The 17,320-nt window shown below is 39.8% G+C and overlaps 1 protein-coding gene across 1 annotated transcript in view; it reads right to left on the bottom strand.

Annotated features, from left to right (window-relative positions):
- Positions 1 to 17,320, bottom strand: part of LOC128099741 (murinoglobulin-1-like) — a 78,296-nt gene that overhangs the window by 45,855 nt on the left and 15,121 nt on the right. Inside the window, exons 9-11 of the mRNA XM_052721562.1 lie at positions 12,415 to 12,529; positions 12,146 to 12,255; positions 10,916 to 11,077 (exon numbers count right to left, since the gene is read on the bottom strand). Of these exons, the coding sequence (XP_052577522.1) occupies positions 10,916 to 11,077; positions 12,146 to 12,255; positions 12,415 to 12,529 (387 nt within the window). The remainder of the gene's footprint in view (positions 1 to 10,915; positions 11,078 to 12,145; positions 12,256 to 12,414; positions 12,530 to 17,320) is intronic.

Raw genomic sequence — 17,320 nt, 5'->3', positions numbered from 1 at the left:
ACTACACTGAAGTTAAACACTTAGGTTAAAAATAGAGAGAGGAGCCTCTTGGCACTTCTAGGCCTGGCGGTCTCACTGAGGACAGCCACAAGTCCACCCCAGGCATCTAGACTTGGGGCAGGAAGAAATCAACCATGAGCTTGTCTGGTGCCACCATTATGGTGAGTGAATACAAGGTGGGGAAATGAGAGAGAGAGAGAGAGAGAGAGAGAGAGAGAGAGAGAGAGAGAGAGGCAGAATGAGTCATGTGCTAGGGAGAGAGGTAGCTCTGAAGAGGGTGGTGAGGAAAGAGCTAATGTAGATGGCCTGCTTGCCACAGAGGGCCATGGTGTTGTCCTAGCCGGAGCTGCTGTCAAGGGCCATGAAATTGGTCCACGGCCCTGAGCCTTGGTGGTCTGTATTGATGTCCATGGCTCCTATGATCACTAAGGGTCCTGTGGATGACCCAAGCCTGGCCCACCACCTGTGACCATGTCCACATCCCAGGGATGTGTCCCCACAGGGGCCATGCCAATCTAAGAGGCCTGTGCTACCATTCAGGACTGTGGTGATGTTTGAGCCAGACTGCTGCTGGGGCCCACGTCTGGGCCCTTGTCTTGCTGTAGCCTGACTCTGAGTTGATGTCTATGGCTCCTGTTGCCCCAAAGGACCATGCAGAGCCCTACAGTCTGGGCCAACACCTGAGGTCATGTTGGTCTTTGAAGGTCAAGCTGTTGCCAGGGTCTTATAGCCCTGTGTGGCTTGTACTGCCACCCAAGGCCATGGTATCATCAGGACCCAAACTGGCCATGGGCCATGTCTAGGTCTGAGACCCTAACACAGCCAGGGTCTGTGTTGATGTCCAGAGTTTCTGTTACCATCAAAGGCTGAGTTGATACCAGGGGTGTGGGCTGCCATCTGGAGACATGTTGGTGTTTGAGGGCCATGTTGCCACTGTGCTCATCTGGGTGATCTGCAATGCTAACTAGAGCCTAGATGACATCTGGGTCCAGGCTGTTCTCAAGGACCCTATTTGTGTCCATGGTCCTACCGCAGCCTGAGTCTGTGCTGGTGTCCACGGCCCATGTTGCTAAGAAAGATCACACTGACACCCAGATCTGGGCTTCTACCTATAGTCATGTTGGTGTCCAAGGGCTGTGTTGATGCCATGCTCATACAGACCTGAGTGACATGTGCTGGCATTCAGGGCCAGGGCATTGTACAGACTCGAGCTGTGGCCAGGACCATGACTTGGTCTTTGGCCCTGTAACAGCCAGGGTCTGAGCTGATGCCTGAGGCTCCTATTGTCATCAAAGGCTATGCAGATGCCCAGGATCTGGGCCCACACCTGGGGCCATGTGGCTTTCGAGGGCCACATGGTCTCTGAATCCAAGGTGACCTGAGTGATCTGTTTTGCAAACTGGGGTCACGGTGACATCTGGGCCCAGGCTGCTGCCAAGGATCATGCCTGGGTCCATAGTCCAATTTTAGCCTCCAGAACAAATTCAAAACAAACTAGCTGCCCCTGCAGAGAATACACAAGGACAAGTCCCCATGTGTCTGTTAAACCAAAGTCAGGCTGACAACATTAAGACATAACTTACCTGCAGCAAGTGACTTCCTGCAGGTACTCACAACTTCACTTTATGTTGCAGAACTCAGGGTTCAGCCAAATAAATGTTATTAAGTCCTGAATTTCAATGTCATTTCCTGTCTGGGATTCCTGACCACTCACACTATGAGCATTACTCACTGACCTGTCAATATGACCTCTCTAGCCTGAGAGAAACTGTGTGATTTACCATGTGTTATGAGAATGTGTTGGACCCAGAAAATGTAACATGTAATTGTCCAGAGTTTGGCTGTTGAGGTGTGTGTGTGTGTGTGTGTGTGTGTGTGTGTGTGTGTGTGTGTGTATGTGTGTGTGTGTTGAAATAAAACTGTAGCTTAATGTGCAGAGGTAGAAGTGGGGGGAGGTGGAGCTGATTGTGTAAGGAGAGAAGTGTGAGAAATGTAAGAAGTGACAGAGATGTGTATGTAGGGCAGAAATGTGTGTGTAGAGGAGAGTGAGTAGGTGAGTGAGAGAGTGAGTGAATGATACAGTAGTGAATGAAGGAATATAGTGGAGCAGAGAGAAGAAAGGTATGCAGAAGAGAGATGTGGAGCTATTGAAAAAAAAAGATGTAACTGTGTATAGAAATATATGGCTGTGCAGGAGAGAGATGTATGTATGTAAAGAGAGATATATAGCTGTGTGTAAAGAATGCAACTGTATTTAGATAGATTTTTCACATAGAGGATTTTTTTAAGATGAAGTAAAAGAGAAAGTATCCATCAGAACATGTGAAGTCTTCCTAATACCCCTCAGATAGAAAATTATAACCCTCAGAAAAGTCTAACTCTCGCAGTGTTTGTGTTTGTGTTTTTTTTTCATAATCTAGGATGCTAGATGCTGGCTTTACAGTTAGTGATACCCTCTCTCATATATGGAGATATTTTATTTGTGCTGAAATGTGATTTTATTTGTATGTTAATAAATAAAGTTGCCTGGGGATCAGAGTTAATAGCAAGCCATAGCAGAAGTCTGGCAGTGGTAGTACATGCCCTTAATCTCGATCACATGACAGGCAGATCTCTCTGTGTTCAAGGATACCACCAGCATGGAGACACATGCCTTTAATCTCAATACCAACCATAGAAGACCAGGAGGTCTGTATAGACAGGCAGTGATAGGAGGTCATGTGGTTGGGTTTACAACCAATGAGAAGGCAGGACAGAAAGGCAATAAAAAGACAGAGGAAGTAGCTCCCTTTCTGAGGGGAAGGACGGCAGCGGCAGCGAAGGGTAAGAAGGCAGTTTTAAGTCTCAGCTCTTAGCTACTGCTCTGACCTCTTGGGCTTTTAACTCTGTATTCGGCTCTGTGTTTCTTATTTAATAAGGCCGTTACATCTACACTCATATGTTGTGGATGGCAAGATGAGGGAGATATGCCCTGCCCCTCACCCCCTGCCACTTATGGCAGGCAGGAGTGTCAGCCTTAGGGGCATGAAAATGGAAGACTAGCCCTGTTCCTCACCTAGTGCAGCAATCTGGAGAGCAGGCCCTGCACCTTGCATGAGCAAGGCGGCAGAGCTGGCCCTGGTCGTATGAGTGTGGATGAGCCAAACACAAGGGCATGAGAGCCTGGGAATTGGCCCTGATCCTTGCTGTCTGCTACACTGACTGAGCTAGCTGAAAAAGTCCTGGAGAGTTCACCTAGGCAGGGATAGTGAAGGAAAGCTGGTGGGCTGACCAACCAAGCTGCCACCCAGGCCCAGCACCAGGACTATGAGGTAGCCCACCCCAACGTCTACCTCATCTATGAGCTGCTCGGGCATGTGAAGGGGTGAGACTGGCAGAGCCAAAGCTGCAGGCTCTCCATGACACAAGGTGACAATAGCATCTCCAAGAGGAGTCCCAGTGAGGGCCTGGTATTGAATGTGTAGCAGAAGCCGGAAGCCTTGAACCAGATAATGACGCATTGAAGTGAACACTTACAAGTAAAGATGTATGGATTAAAGGTTATACTGTGTGACTGACTCACTGGGCCACACTACAGCTTCCACACTGATTTAAAAACTTTTTTTTGTTTGTTTTTGTTTTACTTTTAAATTTTTGTTTTTTTTGGGGGGGGAGGGTGGTGGCAAGACTAAAGGCAGAAGTGAGGGGATGAGGTGATGGGTGGGATTGGGATACATGATGTGAAATCTACAAAGAATCAATAATTTTTTAAATGCAAAAAGAAATAGAAATAAATTTCATTACTAAAGTAGCAAAAAGGGAATCTAGGGAAAGGAAAAAAGAAGCAAGATCAGAGAGAAAGGAAGGAGGCCCAAGTCTGAGAAAGAAAATCAAGGAACAACACACTAGAAGTCTGAAGTATGTGATGTGAATGGAAAGAAGACTACTGGGGCCGAAGTGTATGAGTGGGAGGAGCTCAGGAGATGGAGAGATGACTGGGGAGGAGGGTCAAGCAAAAAATGTGTAGAAATGACATAGCGAAACCTGTTACTTTCTATGTTAATTAAAACCAAACAAAAACAACAAACTCAGAAGAGGAGGGGGAAAGAAGAAGTGGGGTGGGCAGGAGGGTGAGAAGGAAGAAAAGTCTGAAGAAAAACCAGGAAAGAATAAATAAAACTAATTCTCCCGACTTAGGTAGAGATGAATCTTTCCTGAGGCTTTATTTAGAGGATCCACCAGGAATCCGAGGAGAAGAGAGGGCAGTGATGCAACTTGCTCCATCTGAAACCCAGTCAAGCAGATCAAGGTAGACATCCATCAGGAGAGCAGGTAGACAGACCATCAGATCAAGGTAGACATCCATCAGAAGAGCAAGGTAGACAGACCATCAGATCAAGGTAGACATCCATCAGGAGAGCAGGTAGATGGGCCAACAGAAGATCAAGGTAGTCAGGCCATTAGATCAAGGTAGATGGCCATCAGAAGGGTAAGATGTAGCATGAATCTTAAAAGGTCTCATTAATAAAAACAAACTTGGAGCTGGGTATTGGGGGTGAATGCTGGAAGATCAGAGAAGCAGAACAAGCCACAGCTACCTCACCTTGCCAATTCCTCAGCTGATCCTGTTTCCTCAGACTGGAAGCCTCTATGTCCTCATCTGAATGGGTCTCAGCTGAACTGCTGTTAAAAGCCTAAAAGCGCCGGGCGGTGGTGGCGCACGCCTTTAATCCCAGCACTCGGGAGGCAGAGCCAGGCGGATCTCTGTGAGTTCGAGGCCAGCCTGGGCTACCAAGTGAGTTCCAGGAAAGGCGCAAAGCTACACAGAGAAACCCTGTCTCGAAAAACCAAAAAAAAAAAAAAAAAAAAAAAAAAAAGCCTAAAAGCTTAACCAGCTGAAAGCTTCTAGTTTCTGGTCTTCACGCCTTATATATCTTTCTGCTTTCTGCCATCACTCCCTGGGATTAAAGGCTCACTTCTTGGGATTAAAGGCATGAGTCACCATGCCTGGCTGTTTCCAATGTGGCCTTGAACTCACAGAGATCCAGAGGGATTTCTACCTCTGGAATGCTAGGATTAAAGGTGTGAGTGCCACCATTTTCTAGCATAAGTATCTAGTGGCTGTTCTGTTCTTTGACCCCAGATAAATTTATTAGGGTGCACAATATTTTGGATACACAATGCCACCACATTTCCCCCCCTTTTTTTTTGTCTAAAATTAAAAAAAGCTTATAACTAATACAAGAAAAACTATCCAATAATTATATACAATATATATAGTCAAGATTTACATTAACTATGTCTAGTCCATTAACATTTGACAGGTTCAGATGAAAAGCTCCATTATATATATAAAACAATGTCCAGTCCAGTAACATTTGATAAACTCAGACAAAAAAATTTCATTACTTATCCTATTTAAAATAAGTACTAGCCGGGCGGTGGTGGCGCACGCCTTTAATCCCAGCACTCGGGAGGCAGAGCCAGGCGGATTTCTGTGAGTTCGAGGCCAGCCTGGGCTACCAAGTGAGTTCCAGGAAAGGCGCAAAGCTACACAGAGAAACCCTGTCTCGAAAAACCAAAAAAAAAAAAAATAAAAATAAAATAAGTAGTTCCTTTTTAAAAGTAGATTTAATAATTGACCTTTTTATCTTATCATATCCATATTCTCTTTTTTCTTTTTATAATAGATTCAATAATCTACCTTTTGTCATTTTTATATCTTCTCCTTTTTCTTTTTAGTGTAGATTCAATGATTTACCCATTTATCCTATTATTTCTTTATTTTTTTTCTCAGAGTAGATTCGATGATCTACCTCATATCTATATTCTCTTTTTTCTTTTTCTTTCTTTTTTTTAAACAAAAACTCTGAATCTAACCTCCTTGTTCAGCTTTTTTTCCTGACCAAAGGGTACTCAGAGGAATGAAATCTGGCAGATGGATGTGTTTCACTTTGCAGAATTTGGAAAATTGAAATATGTACACCATACCATTGATACTTATTTAGGATTTCAATGGGTAACTGCTTTGAGTTCTGAAAAAGCTGATTCTGTAATCATTCATTTGCTAGAAATTATGACCATCATTGGTATACCTGCACAAATTAAATCTGACAATGCTCCAGCATATGTCTCTGTTAAAATGAAACAGTTTTTTGCTTATTACAATATAAAGCATATTACAGGTATACCACATAATCCTACAGGTCAAGCAGTTACAGAAAGATCAAACAGAACTCTAAAGGATATGCTAAATAAACAGAAAGGGGTAACAAAACCCCCCAGAAATAGACTGCATAATGCTCTATTAACTTTGAATTTTCTCAATGCTAATGAGAAAGGAACAACAGCTGCCGAGAGACATTGGATAATAGAAAAAACTACAGAATTAAATCAACCTATATACTTCAAGGATGTGCTGACCTCAGAATGGAAACCAGGATGTGTGTTATGTTGGGGATGAGGTTTTGCTTTTTTTTTTTTTAAAGATTTATTTATTTATTATGTATACAGTGTTCTGCCTGCAAGTATGCTTGCAGGCCAGAAGAGGGCACCAGATCTCATTACAGATGGTTGTGAGCCACCATGTGGTTGCTGGGAATTGAACTCAGGACCTTTGGAAGAACAAGCAGTGCTCTTAACCTCTGAGCCATCTCTCCAGCCCTGAGGTTTTGCTTTTGTTTCTACAGGAGAAGATAAGCTGTGGATACCATCAAAATTGATAAAGGTTCGATTTGAACAAAAGAGACCTCTTAATTAGAAGAGGTGATAGTTCATCAACCAGCATGACCATCCAATTTAAACTAACTTATACCATTAACACAGCCTTTTCATTTAATCAGATGTAACTTGCCAAAAGGGAACCTCCCCAAAATTAGTCTTGGGGAAAGGTTTTTGTTTTTGTCTTTTAGGAGAATGAAGGCTAAGGAATCTGAAGAACACTGGACAAATGAGACATCTGAAGAAAAAGGACAAATCATCTGTCCCAAGAAAAAGAGTAAAATGGCCTATTGGTATATCATCTATAAAATTTCATAAGTCTTCCTAAATGTTTGTTTCTGCTCTTCTCTAAAGAAATTTAACACTATTGGTCTTCTTGTAGTCCCAGTTCTATTAAAATTTGAAGCTGACTTTGAAGTTGGAGAATGGCTCTCTTCTTCTTTAAACTCAAGCATGTTGTTAAAAGGAAAATGCAAACTCCCTGTATCATGCCAGAAGAAAGAGATATCTTCTTATATGGGACAGAAGAAAAACCAAATTAATTAAGGGACTATTCTATTACTACTAATCTCAATTCTTTGATTCTATTCTGACTCTTTAAACTTTTCTTAAAGTATGAATTTTTTTATCAAAATTTACAAGATTAATATATATATGTACACATTTTAAACTTTTTTAAGATATTAATGGTCATATAGAGTACTAACTAATTCTTTTAAAAAAAGGCTTCAATTAGCTGCCTATACATGTCTTTGTGTTCGAGTCTCTTATCAGTTTTCTGCAGGAAATCACGGCCAGGCCTAACATCAACTGAAATCTCCAGGAAGAAGATGGGGCCCCACAATAATAATAATTCCATGTGGACAATAATAATACCACTAAGCTGACAAATATCATCTACAGATCAGCTTTGGACTACAAAGTGCTCATAGCAATTTTGAGAGGGCTAGCTGAGATGATCCAGTTTCAAAGACTACTTGAATAAGGACTTGAGATACGCCCTGAACTTTGGCATTTTGCTCAAACTGGACAACAAAGGATATAGTTACCTTTCCTAGAATTTGACAATTAACCCAAATTTTTTCTTTTCAGAATAAAGATACCTTCGCCCATACCCAGCAGGAAGCAATTTTAAGAATACAACGCCCACATTCCCAAAGAAGTGGTTTTTTGGGTCTTTTAATGGGTTTTGGGTCTGGGATAATTTTCATTGTTTAGGAGGGTTGGTTACAAGTTGTTGTTAAGGGGTTAGGAAAAGGGCTAAGCAAAGGAGATTAGATTTAAGGTTCTTGTTTAAAAAAAGAAAAAAAAGACAATTACTAGTTTTAGATACTTTACATTGGATTATTTTATATTGTATACAAATTATATATATTGAGATTGAGATTGTTAGAAAATGTCATACATATATTTCTAATCTTGTTCAAGATATTGTACTTATACAGTTCATTTAACAATGTAATGCAATTTGCTGATCCTTGAATGTTATTATTACCAACTATTAGGATATAAAGAAATGAAAGTTAGTAGTTAGACATTACAATCGAACTTGTAGTCATATTTGGTGTGTTTTCAAGATCAAGCAGATACATTTTAGATAGACAGGTCATCTTCAAACCCTTCAGAGATCTACAGAATATGGCATTTAAAATGTTTTAATAACTTAGAAAATTTTTCTTTTTTGTTATGACCATGAGGCATGTTGGCTCCTGGCAGTACCAATCTATTTCAGAGAAAATATGGGCATTGAAGAAACTGCATATGGAGTTAACTTTCATTGTGGCAAAAGTTAGCCACTGGACAACAAAGTGTCCTTGAATCAACTGCTGACAAACAGGACAAAATGGACAGACAGGACAGGAAACAAAGGACTACTGATTCTTGCCAAGACAAGTGTGGTTGTGGCTTTAACAAAAGGCATCTTCTGAGGTCAGGACAATATGGCACCATCCCTGAAGTGGCCTTTGCAATCTGGAAAAGGTACAGTACCCTTTTCTTTGAAGGCAGCTGAACAGGCAGTGGGCCAATGGCTTCTGATGTACAGTGGAACAGCAGTTGAAACAGTTATTCTTGAAGAGTAACTAAGCTCACGCCTCTCAATGGTAGACTGGCATTTAATAGAGGGATGTGGAGAAGAACAGGATGCCAAGAAGAACAGGATGCTGAGATGAAGCCACACACACACACACAGCCAAGAAGAATGGACAGCTGAATTAAAAAAATCAATAATTTCTAGAATTTAAAATCCTGAATCATGACATGACACTAGTGGAATTCAGGTGTTTCTGGTACATGGACTTCTCTCACCTAATGTGAGGTTGAACTGTTAACCTTGTGTACATCCTACTTCACAAATGAGTCTGTCAGATACGCTAAGCCTATAGTATGAAGATGATGCTCCAACACTGCAGAGAAACCTCAGGTGACTGTCCAGGCAGCTGGCTGTTTCTGTCAACTCACTTTTTTTTTGGAAGCTGCTTGCATGCACTTCCTGTTTTTATTTTTATTAGGTAATATTATTTCCTTCTTGGGTCTCTGAGGGAGAGACCCAAGATTAGTTAAGATTAGTTAGTTATAGTTGAAGATTAGATAGTTATAGTTTTCCTTGTTATTTTAGAAATTTAGAATTTAAGAAAAGAAACTCACTAAAGAGTAAGTGTATAAATTTGAAAGACATTATAAGATATTTCTGTTAGTAATATAAGTTAAGATAGAAAGTGAATCAGGTACATTTTGGACTTACCAAAATAGGATACATAATGGAATTATTTTCTCTGAAATTGTCAAATGCAAATGGACTAGACATTGTTTAAGTATTTATTGCTTGTATATGTGGTATATAGTTATGTACTTTTGTATATAGTTTTTCTTATGTTAGTTATAACTTTTTTCCTTTTTATTAAAATAGAAAAGGGGAAATATGGTGATATTTCATTTGTACTGAAATGTGATTTTATTTGTATGTTAATAAATAAAGTTGCCTGGGGGTCAGAGCTAATAGCAAGCCATAGCAGAAGCCGGGTGGTGGTGGTGCACACCTTTAATCCCGATCACATGACAGACAAATCTCTGTGTGTTCAAGGATACAACCAGCATGGAGACACACGCCTTTAATCTCAATACCAACCATAGAAGACCTGGAGGTCTGTATAGACAGGCAGTGATGAGGAGGTCATGTGGTTGGGTTTACAACCAATGAGAAGGCAGAACAGAAAGTCAATAAAAAGACAGATATACAGGAAGTAGGTCTTTTTCTGAGGGGAAGGACGATAGCGGCAGAGAAGAGTAAGAAAGATGTTTTTAAGTCTCAGCTCTCAACTACTGCTCTGACATCTTGGGCTTTTAACTCTGTATTTGGCTCCGTGTTTCTTATTTAATAAGACAGTTACATCTACAGCAAGGTAGATAGGCAATCATAAGAGCAAGGTAGACGGCCATCAAGAGAGCAAGGTAGATGGGCCAACAGAAGATCAAGGTAGACAGGGCATCAGAAGGGCAAGGTAGACGGCCATTAGAAGAGTGAGTCCCAGCCTGAACCATTTACTGAGCTAAGACAATGTCTGAAGCACTGCAGGGCTGACTTCAGGTCACTGAATCTATGTATGTGCTTGTGTGGGGGTCTGTTAAGTAATGACAGTGTGAGCTACGTGTGATCTCGCCAGCTAAACCCATCTTCTGACTGGCTGAGTTTATCCGTACATCAGAGGAACCTTCTCAGTGAGTGTGTGTGTGTGTGTGTGTGTGTGTGTGTGTGTGTGTGTTTGTGTGTTTGTGTGTTTGTGTGTATGCCTGCCTAAAGCAGGAACTAGTGTAGCATCAATCATATTCAGTTACACAATAAATGTCTCTGGTTTGGGAAAATGGGTATAGTATATTTGGATAATGAACTTGAGAATACACAGCATCTATCCTTGACTGAATAGATAAAAACATATTTTTAATCATTTTTGTTTGAAGGCCCTGACTTGAGATATATAGAAGACAAAAAAATAAGACAGACTTTGAAAAATATTGTATTAAAAGGAATGTATTCATAATGTGTGCACTTATTTCTCTAGCCCTTTGCTCATACATTTATTACTGATCAAAAACCTTAAGTGTTTTGCCTAAAATAGGAAAGTTTGGCATGGGAATATTTTTCATGAAGCTACACATTATTGATTTCAAGCTGTTAGAAAGCTTCACCATGTGTCTTGTGCCCGAATTTCTGACTTACTTTGATAGTGAGGGAAGACGCCTCGATGTTGGTGGTATTGATGGAGAACTCCACCAGGCCATGCTGATCAGTGGTAGTGACATTGGTGTAGTCAAGTTCATGTGCTTTGATGAAGACTTGCTCATTTGGCATGGGAGCTCCTTTGATATCCACTAGGCGGACCTAAATTGAACAAGGAAGGAAAGTATAGTGTAGGTATGATGATACCATACAGAATAGAAGAGAAAAACCTGTTTAAATATTATATAAAGATCTGAAAAGATGCACCAACTAATTAAGCATGGAAAAAAATTATTATTATTTTTGTTTTTGTTTTTGTTTTGTTTTTTCGAGACAGGGTTACTCTGTGTAGCTTTGCACCTTTCCTGGAACTTGCTTTGGAGACCAGGCTGGCCTTGAACTCACAAAGATCCGCCTGCCTCTGCCTCCTGAGTGCTGGGATTAAAGGCGTGTGCCACCACCACCTGGCCAAAAATTATTTTAACAAATACCTAACACTTTAAGATCTACACCAGTAGAACTGGCTGTGCTGTGAAAGCCAGAGGCTGAAGGTGTCATATTCTTAATATGACTCCATAATAGATGCTTCATACTTAGCTGCTATTCACAAGAAACCATCAAAGAATTCATTGTGTCAACTAAGGGAGGTATATGTACTGATATAGTCAAAATAAAATCTAGTTAGGACACTGAGTCTAACAGAGAGTGGGGTTGGTTATTAATAAGCAGCATATCTTGCTTCATTGTTGAAACACAGTGACATTTTGGGGTTTAAGGTTTTCAAGGACAGTAGTTGTAAATAAAAATTTTGCTCCTTATGCTTTAGGTTTGGGGATTCTTTTTTTTATTTTGTTTTTTTTGGGGGTTTTGTTTTGATTTTTTAAAAAGATTTATTTATTTATTATGTATACAGTGAGTTCTGCCTGCAGGCCAGAAGAGGGCACCAGATCTTATTGTAGATGGTTGTGAGCCACCATGTGGTTGCTAGGAATTGAACTCAGGACCATCTGGTAGAGCATCCAGTGCTCTTAACCTCTGAGCCATCTCTCCAGCCCAGGTTTGGGGATTCTTGATAACTTATAACATTGTAACTTGATAACATAGTCTGCCACTATGCTAAATTCTTTTACTGGAACCACTGACATCAGACAAGTTTAACACTGAGCAGAATGGCCTAGGTTGAGATATCACAATACAGCCCAACCACTTATGAATCAAAAAGTACTTTACTTTCACTATGTATGGAATCCCACATTTAAAGTGTGAATCTGCTTTCACAAATATGAGTTTGGTTGTGGTTCTTTCAATTTTAGTTGTCCCAGATCCCATGAACTCGAATCCTGGAAAAGAAATTAGCAACAACATTGAAAGCCCAAGACAGTTAGTGAAGAATTGCTTGTTTTCTACATCCTTTTTCTGTACTGTTCAAACCACCACTGACATGAACAGGTGTGAATTGTCACAGCCTCTTTTTCTATATTCTCAGGTTACTCACGTACCTGTCCCTTCTTCTATAACCCTTGCATTCACAAAGAGATGCTGGACTTCATGTCTTTTCCTTAAAGAAAACACAGCGATGTTTTCTTCTTGTGTGGTGCAGCCATTGTGGTCTAGCTGTTATGAGGATAAAAAAAAGGTAACATGGTACACTGTGTATATTGACAGTCGACTCAAACCCACACATGAGGACTTCTTTGAGAAAAATGAGTGCTTAGTGCTGTACAGCTTGAAATTCTAGTCATAATCATGGGACTTGGCTCACACACTGAGCTGCTGTGAGCCATGATCATGAGCCAGTCACAAAGTTGCCTTGGCTTAGTCATCGATAAAAACAATAATTCTCTTTATATACACGTTAGGAATATTAAGTAAATTCACAATTAAATGTAACCAGAACACTTACTTGTGTGCCACTAGGACTTAATAATCACTTTGCATTATTTAAAATATCAACCACAGGCTTGGATGCAGCCCAATGGTACATTTCACTAGTAGACATGAAACTGTTGGCTTGATACCAAGTACCAGTAAATAGATAAAGTGAAATCTATTTCCAGAGTGTAATGGGGCCTTAGGAGCTACCACTGTGTTGTTCTGTGAATGAGAAAAGTCTTCATAAGAAAGAACTGACATTATTCTGAAATGTGAAAGAGAAGAGTCACTAGAATCACATTACTTTGTTCTTAATTCAATTTTAACTTCACAGCTTACTTTATACTGTTTGCCATTCTCTTTTGTACCCTGATGGCTGGCATCATAGTGTGCTTTATTTTATTTAAATTGTGTTGCTCTATCATCTTTGGTTTTCTGGTGTTATTGCATTTTGTTTCGTTTTGTTTTATTTTATCACTGAAAGCTAGAGGTGAATGAGCTGTTAAGTGAAAACTGCTTCCTAAGAAGACTCCCAAATACACCAGAGGAGAGATTCATCATAAGAGATTTGTAGATCACAATGTAGAAATACAGGAAACATGACACAAGGCAGTGTGATAACTACAAAAGGGTACGACTCCTCACTATAAACCCCAGAATTCTGAAACTGTGGTGATGCTGGACAAATCTTCTAATTGTCTAGTTTTAGAAATGGCTAGTGACCTCAAAGCGGATTCAAACAAGCAGATGATGGTATTAATGTTATCAATTCAGGACAAGAATGAGAAAGTCAGTAACAGATGACATGGTCAATAAAAGATAAATAGCATGTGAATTAACCAGAACATCCAAAAAATCATAGGAAATAAATAGATAATTATCAACACATAAATAAAAATAATATTAAGTCTTTTAATAAGAGACACAGGATAACTGATTAGACTCCAAAAATGAAAGGATAGTGTGGTAGTTTGTATGTCATTGGCCCCCATAAGCTCATAGAGAATGACACTATTGGGAAGTGTGACTTTACCAAAGTAAGTGTGGCATTATTGGAGGAAGAGTACCCTGGTGGAGGCAGACTTTGTGGTTTTTATATGCTCAAGCCACTCCTGGCACTGCAGAGCACTTCTTGTTGCCTGAATAAGATGTAGAACTCTAAACCTACCTAACCAGCATAGTATCTGTATGCATGCCACCAGGTCCCACCATGATGATAATGAACTGAACCTCTGAACTGTAAGCCACTTAATTAAATGTTTTCCTTTGTAAGAGTTGCTGTGGTCATGGTATCTCTTCACAGCAATAGATACCCTAACTAAGACAGAAGTTGGTACCAGGGACCTTGGGACTGTGGATTAGAAAAGCAGTTGAATGTTTTAAGTGCTACTTAATGGGACATCCTAATAGGAACATGGAAGTCAGCAGTGCTGGGTGAGAATTGAACTGTGAGGCCTTGCTCAAAATGTTTCAGAAAAGATGAATATTAATATTAGTATTAATTAATAGAGATTGTTCTTGTGAAAATATTTTGGTGAAGAATATGGTTGCTGTTTGTCCTTGTCTGAAGAGTCTGCCTGAAGCTAAAGCAAAGAGATATGGATTAATTCCATTGGCAGAGGAAATCTTGAGACATCCTGCTCTTGACTCTATTATGTGGTTATTACTGGTCACTCTTATAGAGATTTATAATGAAAATGCACACACTGAGAAAGGAAAAATAGAAAATGTACAATTTGAGGAGAAATAGAGCATCAAGGAGAGGAATGGAGCTAAGTCCTCTGTTCAAGGAGGTAAAGATTAATTTCCTTAATTAAATATTTCTTTTTTTAAGCCTAGTTACAGAGAGCTTTATTAGGAGGAAGAGGGGAGTGGGGTACAAGAGAACCAGGCCTGGGAAGGAGCATGTGCGGAAAGCAGAGGGAAAGATGGTGAGGTGTGGGGAGAGCAGAGCAGAGAGTGCTAATTAAATATTTCTTAATCAAGATTAAAGATTTCTTAATCAAAGAGATTAAGAAATGGAATAAAAGGAGTGGTGACCTCAGGGCAAGATCCCACTTAGCTTAGTTTCTAACTTTTGGAAAGGAATTAAAGAGAAGCTTAAAGCAGGGTGTGGTGGTACACGCCTTTAATCCCAGCACACAGAAAGCAAAGGCTGGCAGATCTCTGAGTTTGAGGCCAGCCTGGTCTACAGATCCAGTTTCAAGACAGCCAAACTTCTGCAGTGAAGGAAACCATCAAAAAAAAAAAAAAAAAAAAAAAAAAAAAAAAAAAAAAAGAAAGAAAGAAAGAAAGAAAGTTGATGACGAGGTAATTGAACAAAGCGGCCATGTTCCAGCCCTAGTAAGCATCAGAACTTGGCAACTTCAGTCACATGGCTATGGAGTTAATGAAAGAAGAAAGGGGATATGGAATTTGCCTCCTTGACCAAAGAGAGCCGGTGAGACCAGGCATGTGTCAGGGTTGTCCCTGAATGGAGACCCTGACTGGATTTCCTTGGAGACCCTAAGATATTGGAGATGCCAGAGTCATGGATATCTGCTGAGGAAAGCTGCTAATAGGGAGTAGAACCAGCCCAAGAGAAAGAAGTATGTTGCAGTCAACAAAGCTAAAAGGAGTTGTTGATCTGAAGAGCATTTTGACATCAGTCATGGATATGTAGAATTTGGAATTTTCCCAGCTAGTTTTTGGTCTTGCTTTGGTCTAGTATTTCTTCATTATGGCCCCTTCCCTATGTTTTGGAATAGTAATGATATTCTGTGCCATTATATATTGGAAATATGTGATCTGTTTTTATTTTGATTTTATAGGGGATTAAAGTTAAAAGTTTGCATGAATCTCAGAAGAAACTTTGAACTTTGGACTTTGAAATAAGTTTGAGACTGTCATAGACTAAGGGGACTTTTGAAGTTGGACTAAATGCATTTTGCATGATGGTATTGTTATAAGCTTTTAGAGGTCAGGGAGTTGAATGTGGTAGCTAGAATGTAATTGGAAAGCTCATAATCCCCCCCATAGGGAATGGCATTATTGGGAGGTATGGCTTTGTTGGAGTATGTGTGGTATTGTTGGAGGAAGTGTGTCACTCTGGAGGCAGACTCTAGGTCTCATACATGGTCAAGCCACACTCAGTATTGTTGACTACTTCCTGTTGCCTTCATTAGATGTAGAATTCTCAGCTCTCTCTCCAGCACCATGTCTGCCTGCATGCTGCCAGGTCCCACCATGATGATAATAGGCTGAACCTCTGAACTGTAAGCCACTCAATTAAATGTTTTCCTTTATAAGAGTTGCTGTGGTCATGGTGTCTCTCCACAGCAATAAAAACCCTAACTAAGGTAGATAGGAAAGGATAGATCAAGAAAATCCAAAGCTGATAAGAAGCAGAAGTATCAATACTTATATTTGATAAAATAGACTTCAGTTCAAAGTTAGTTACAAGAAATAAAAACATCACTGTCTGTTAGTGAATGGAATTAACCAAAAGAGAATACTGAATAAATATGTCAATGCATCCAATTTCATAAAAGAAATAATACTAATAAAAGGATACATAGGTTCAGATGCAATAATAATGGGTGACTTTAGTACTACACACTCATCAATTGGCCATCTGGATAAAAATAATAATTTCCAGAGTGTTATATAAGAAGTCCATCTGACGCCGGGCGGTGGTGGCGCACGCCTTTAATCCCAGCACTCGGGAGGCAGAAGCAGGCGGATCTCTGTGAGTTCGAGGCCAGCCTGGTCTACAGCGCGAGATCCAGGAAAGGCACAAAGCTACACAGAGAAACCCTGTCTCAAAAAACCAAAAAAAAAAAAAAAGAAATACATCTGAATTTAAACATTCCATCTGGAAGGAGGCTCACAAAGACTCAGGATATATATAAGACTTACAAGGCTCAGGAAGTAAACAATACACAAGTCTCAAGAAGTTCCTAAAACTGATAAGACTATATGATGATAAATAGGCTAAAAGAATTCATGTCCACCAAACCAGCCATACAGAGAATACCAGAAATAATACTTTGGACTGAGGATGAGATTAAGCATAGGTAAGAGGCTACAGAAAGAAAAAAAAAATGAAGCTTTAATTATTGAGACATGAAATAGGATTAAACACAAATAGCTACAAAATAATAAATTGACAGCAATCAACACACACCTTTCAGAGATAACTTTAAATATTAATGGCCTCAACTCTCCAATCAAAAGACACAGGATAGATGAATGGATTACAAAATCAGTCCTTTTGTTGTTTACTAGAACCTCATTTTATCTTCAAGGATAGGCACAACCTTACAGTGAAAGGATGAACAAAAAGAATTCAAAGCAAATGACCAGAAAGTAAACAGGCATTGATACTCTAATATCTGACATACTCAATTTCAAACCAAAATTAATCAGAAGAGATAAAGAGGAACTGTTATTTTTATCAAAGATACAACTGAAAAGACACTACAATTATAAACATATATAAATAAAACTCTAGCACACATGCCTTCATAAAATCTTACCCCTACACTTCAGGAC

Source organism: Peromyscus californicus, unplaced genomic scaffold (genome assembly GCF_007827085.1).
Source record: "Peromyscus californicus insignis strain IS unplaced genomic scaffold, ASM782708v3 Scaffold_6__1_contigs__length_162567912, whole genome shotgun sequence".
NCBI classification, from domain to species: domain Eukaryota; kingdom Metazoa; phylum Chordata; class Mammalia; order Rodentia; family Cricetidae; genus Peromyscus; species Peromyscus californicus.
The sequence above is the reverse complement of the archived record's forward strand: the minus strand, read 5'-3'. Positions and strand labels throughout refer to the sequence as shown.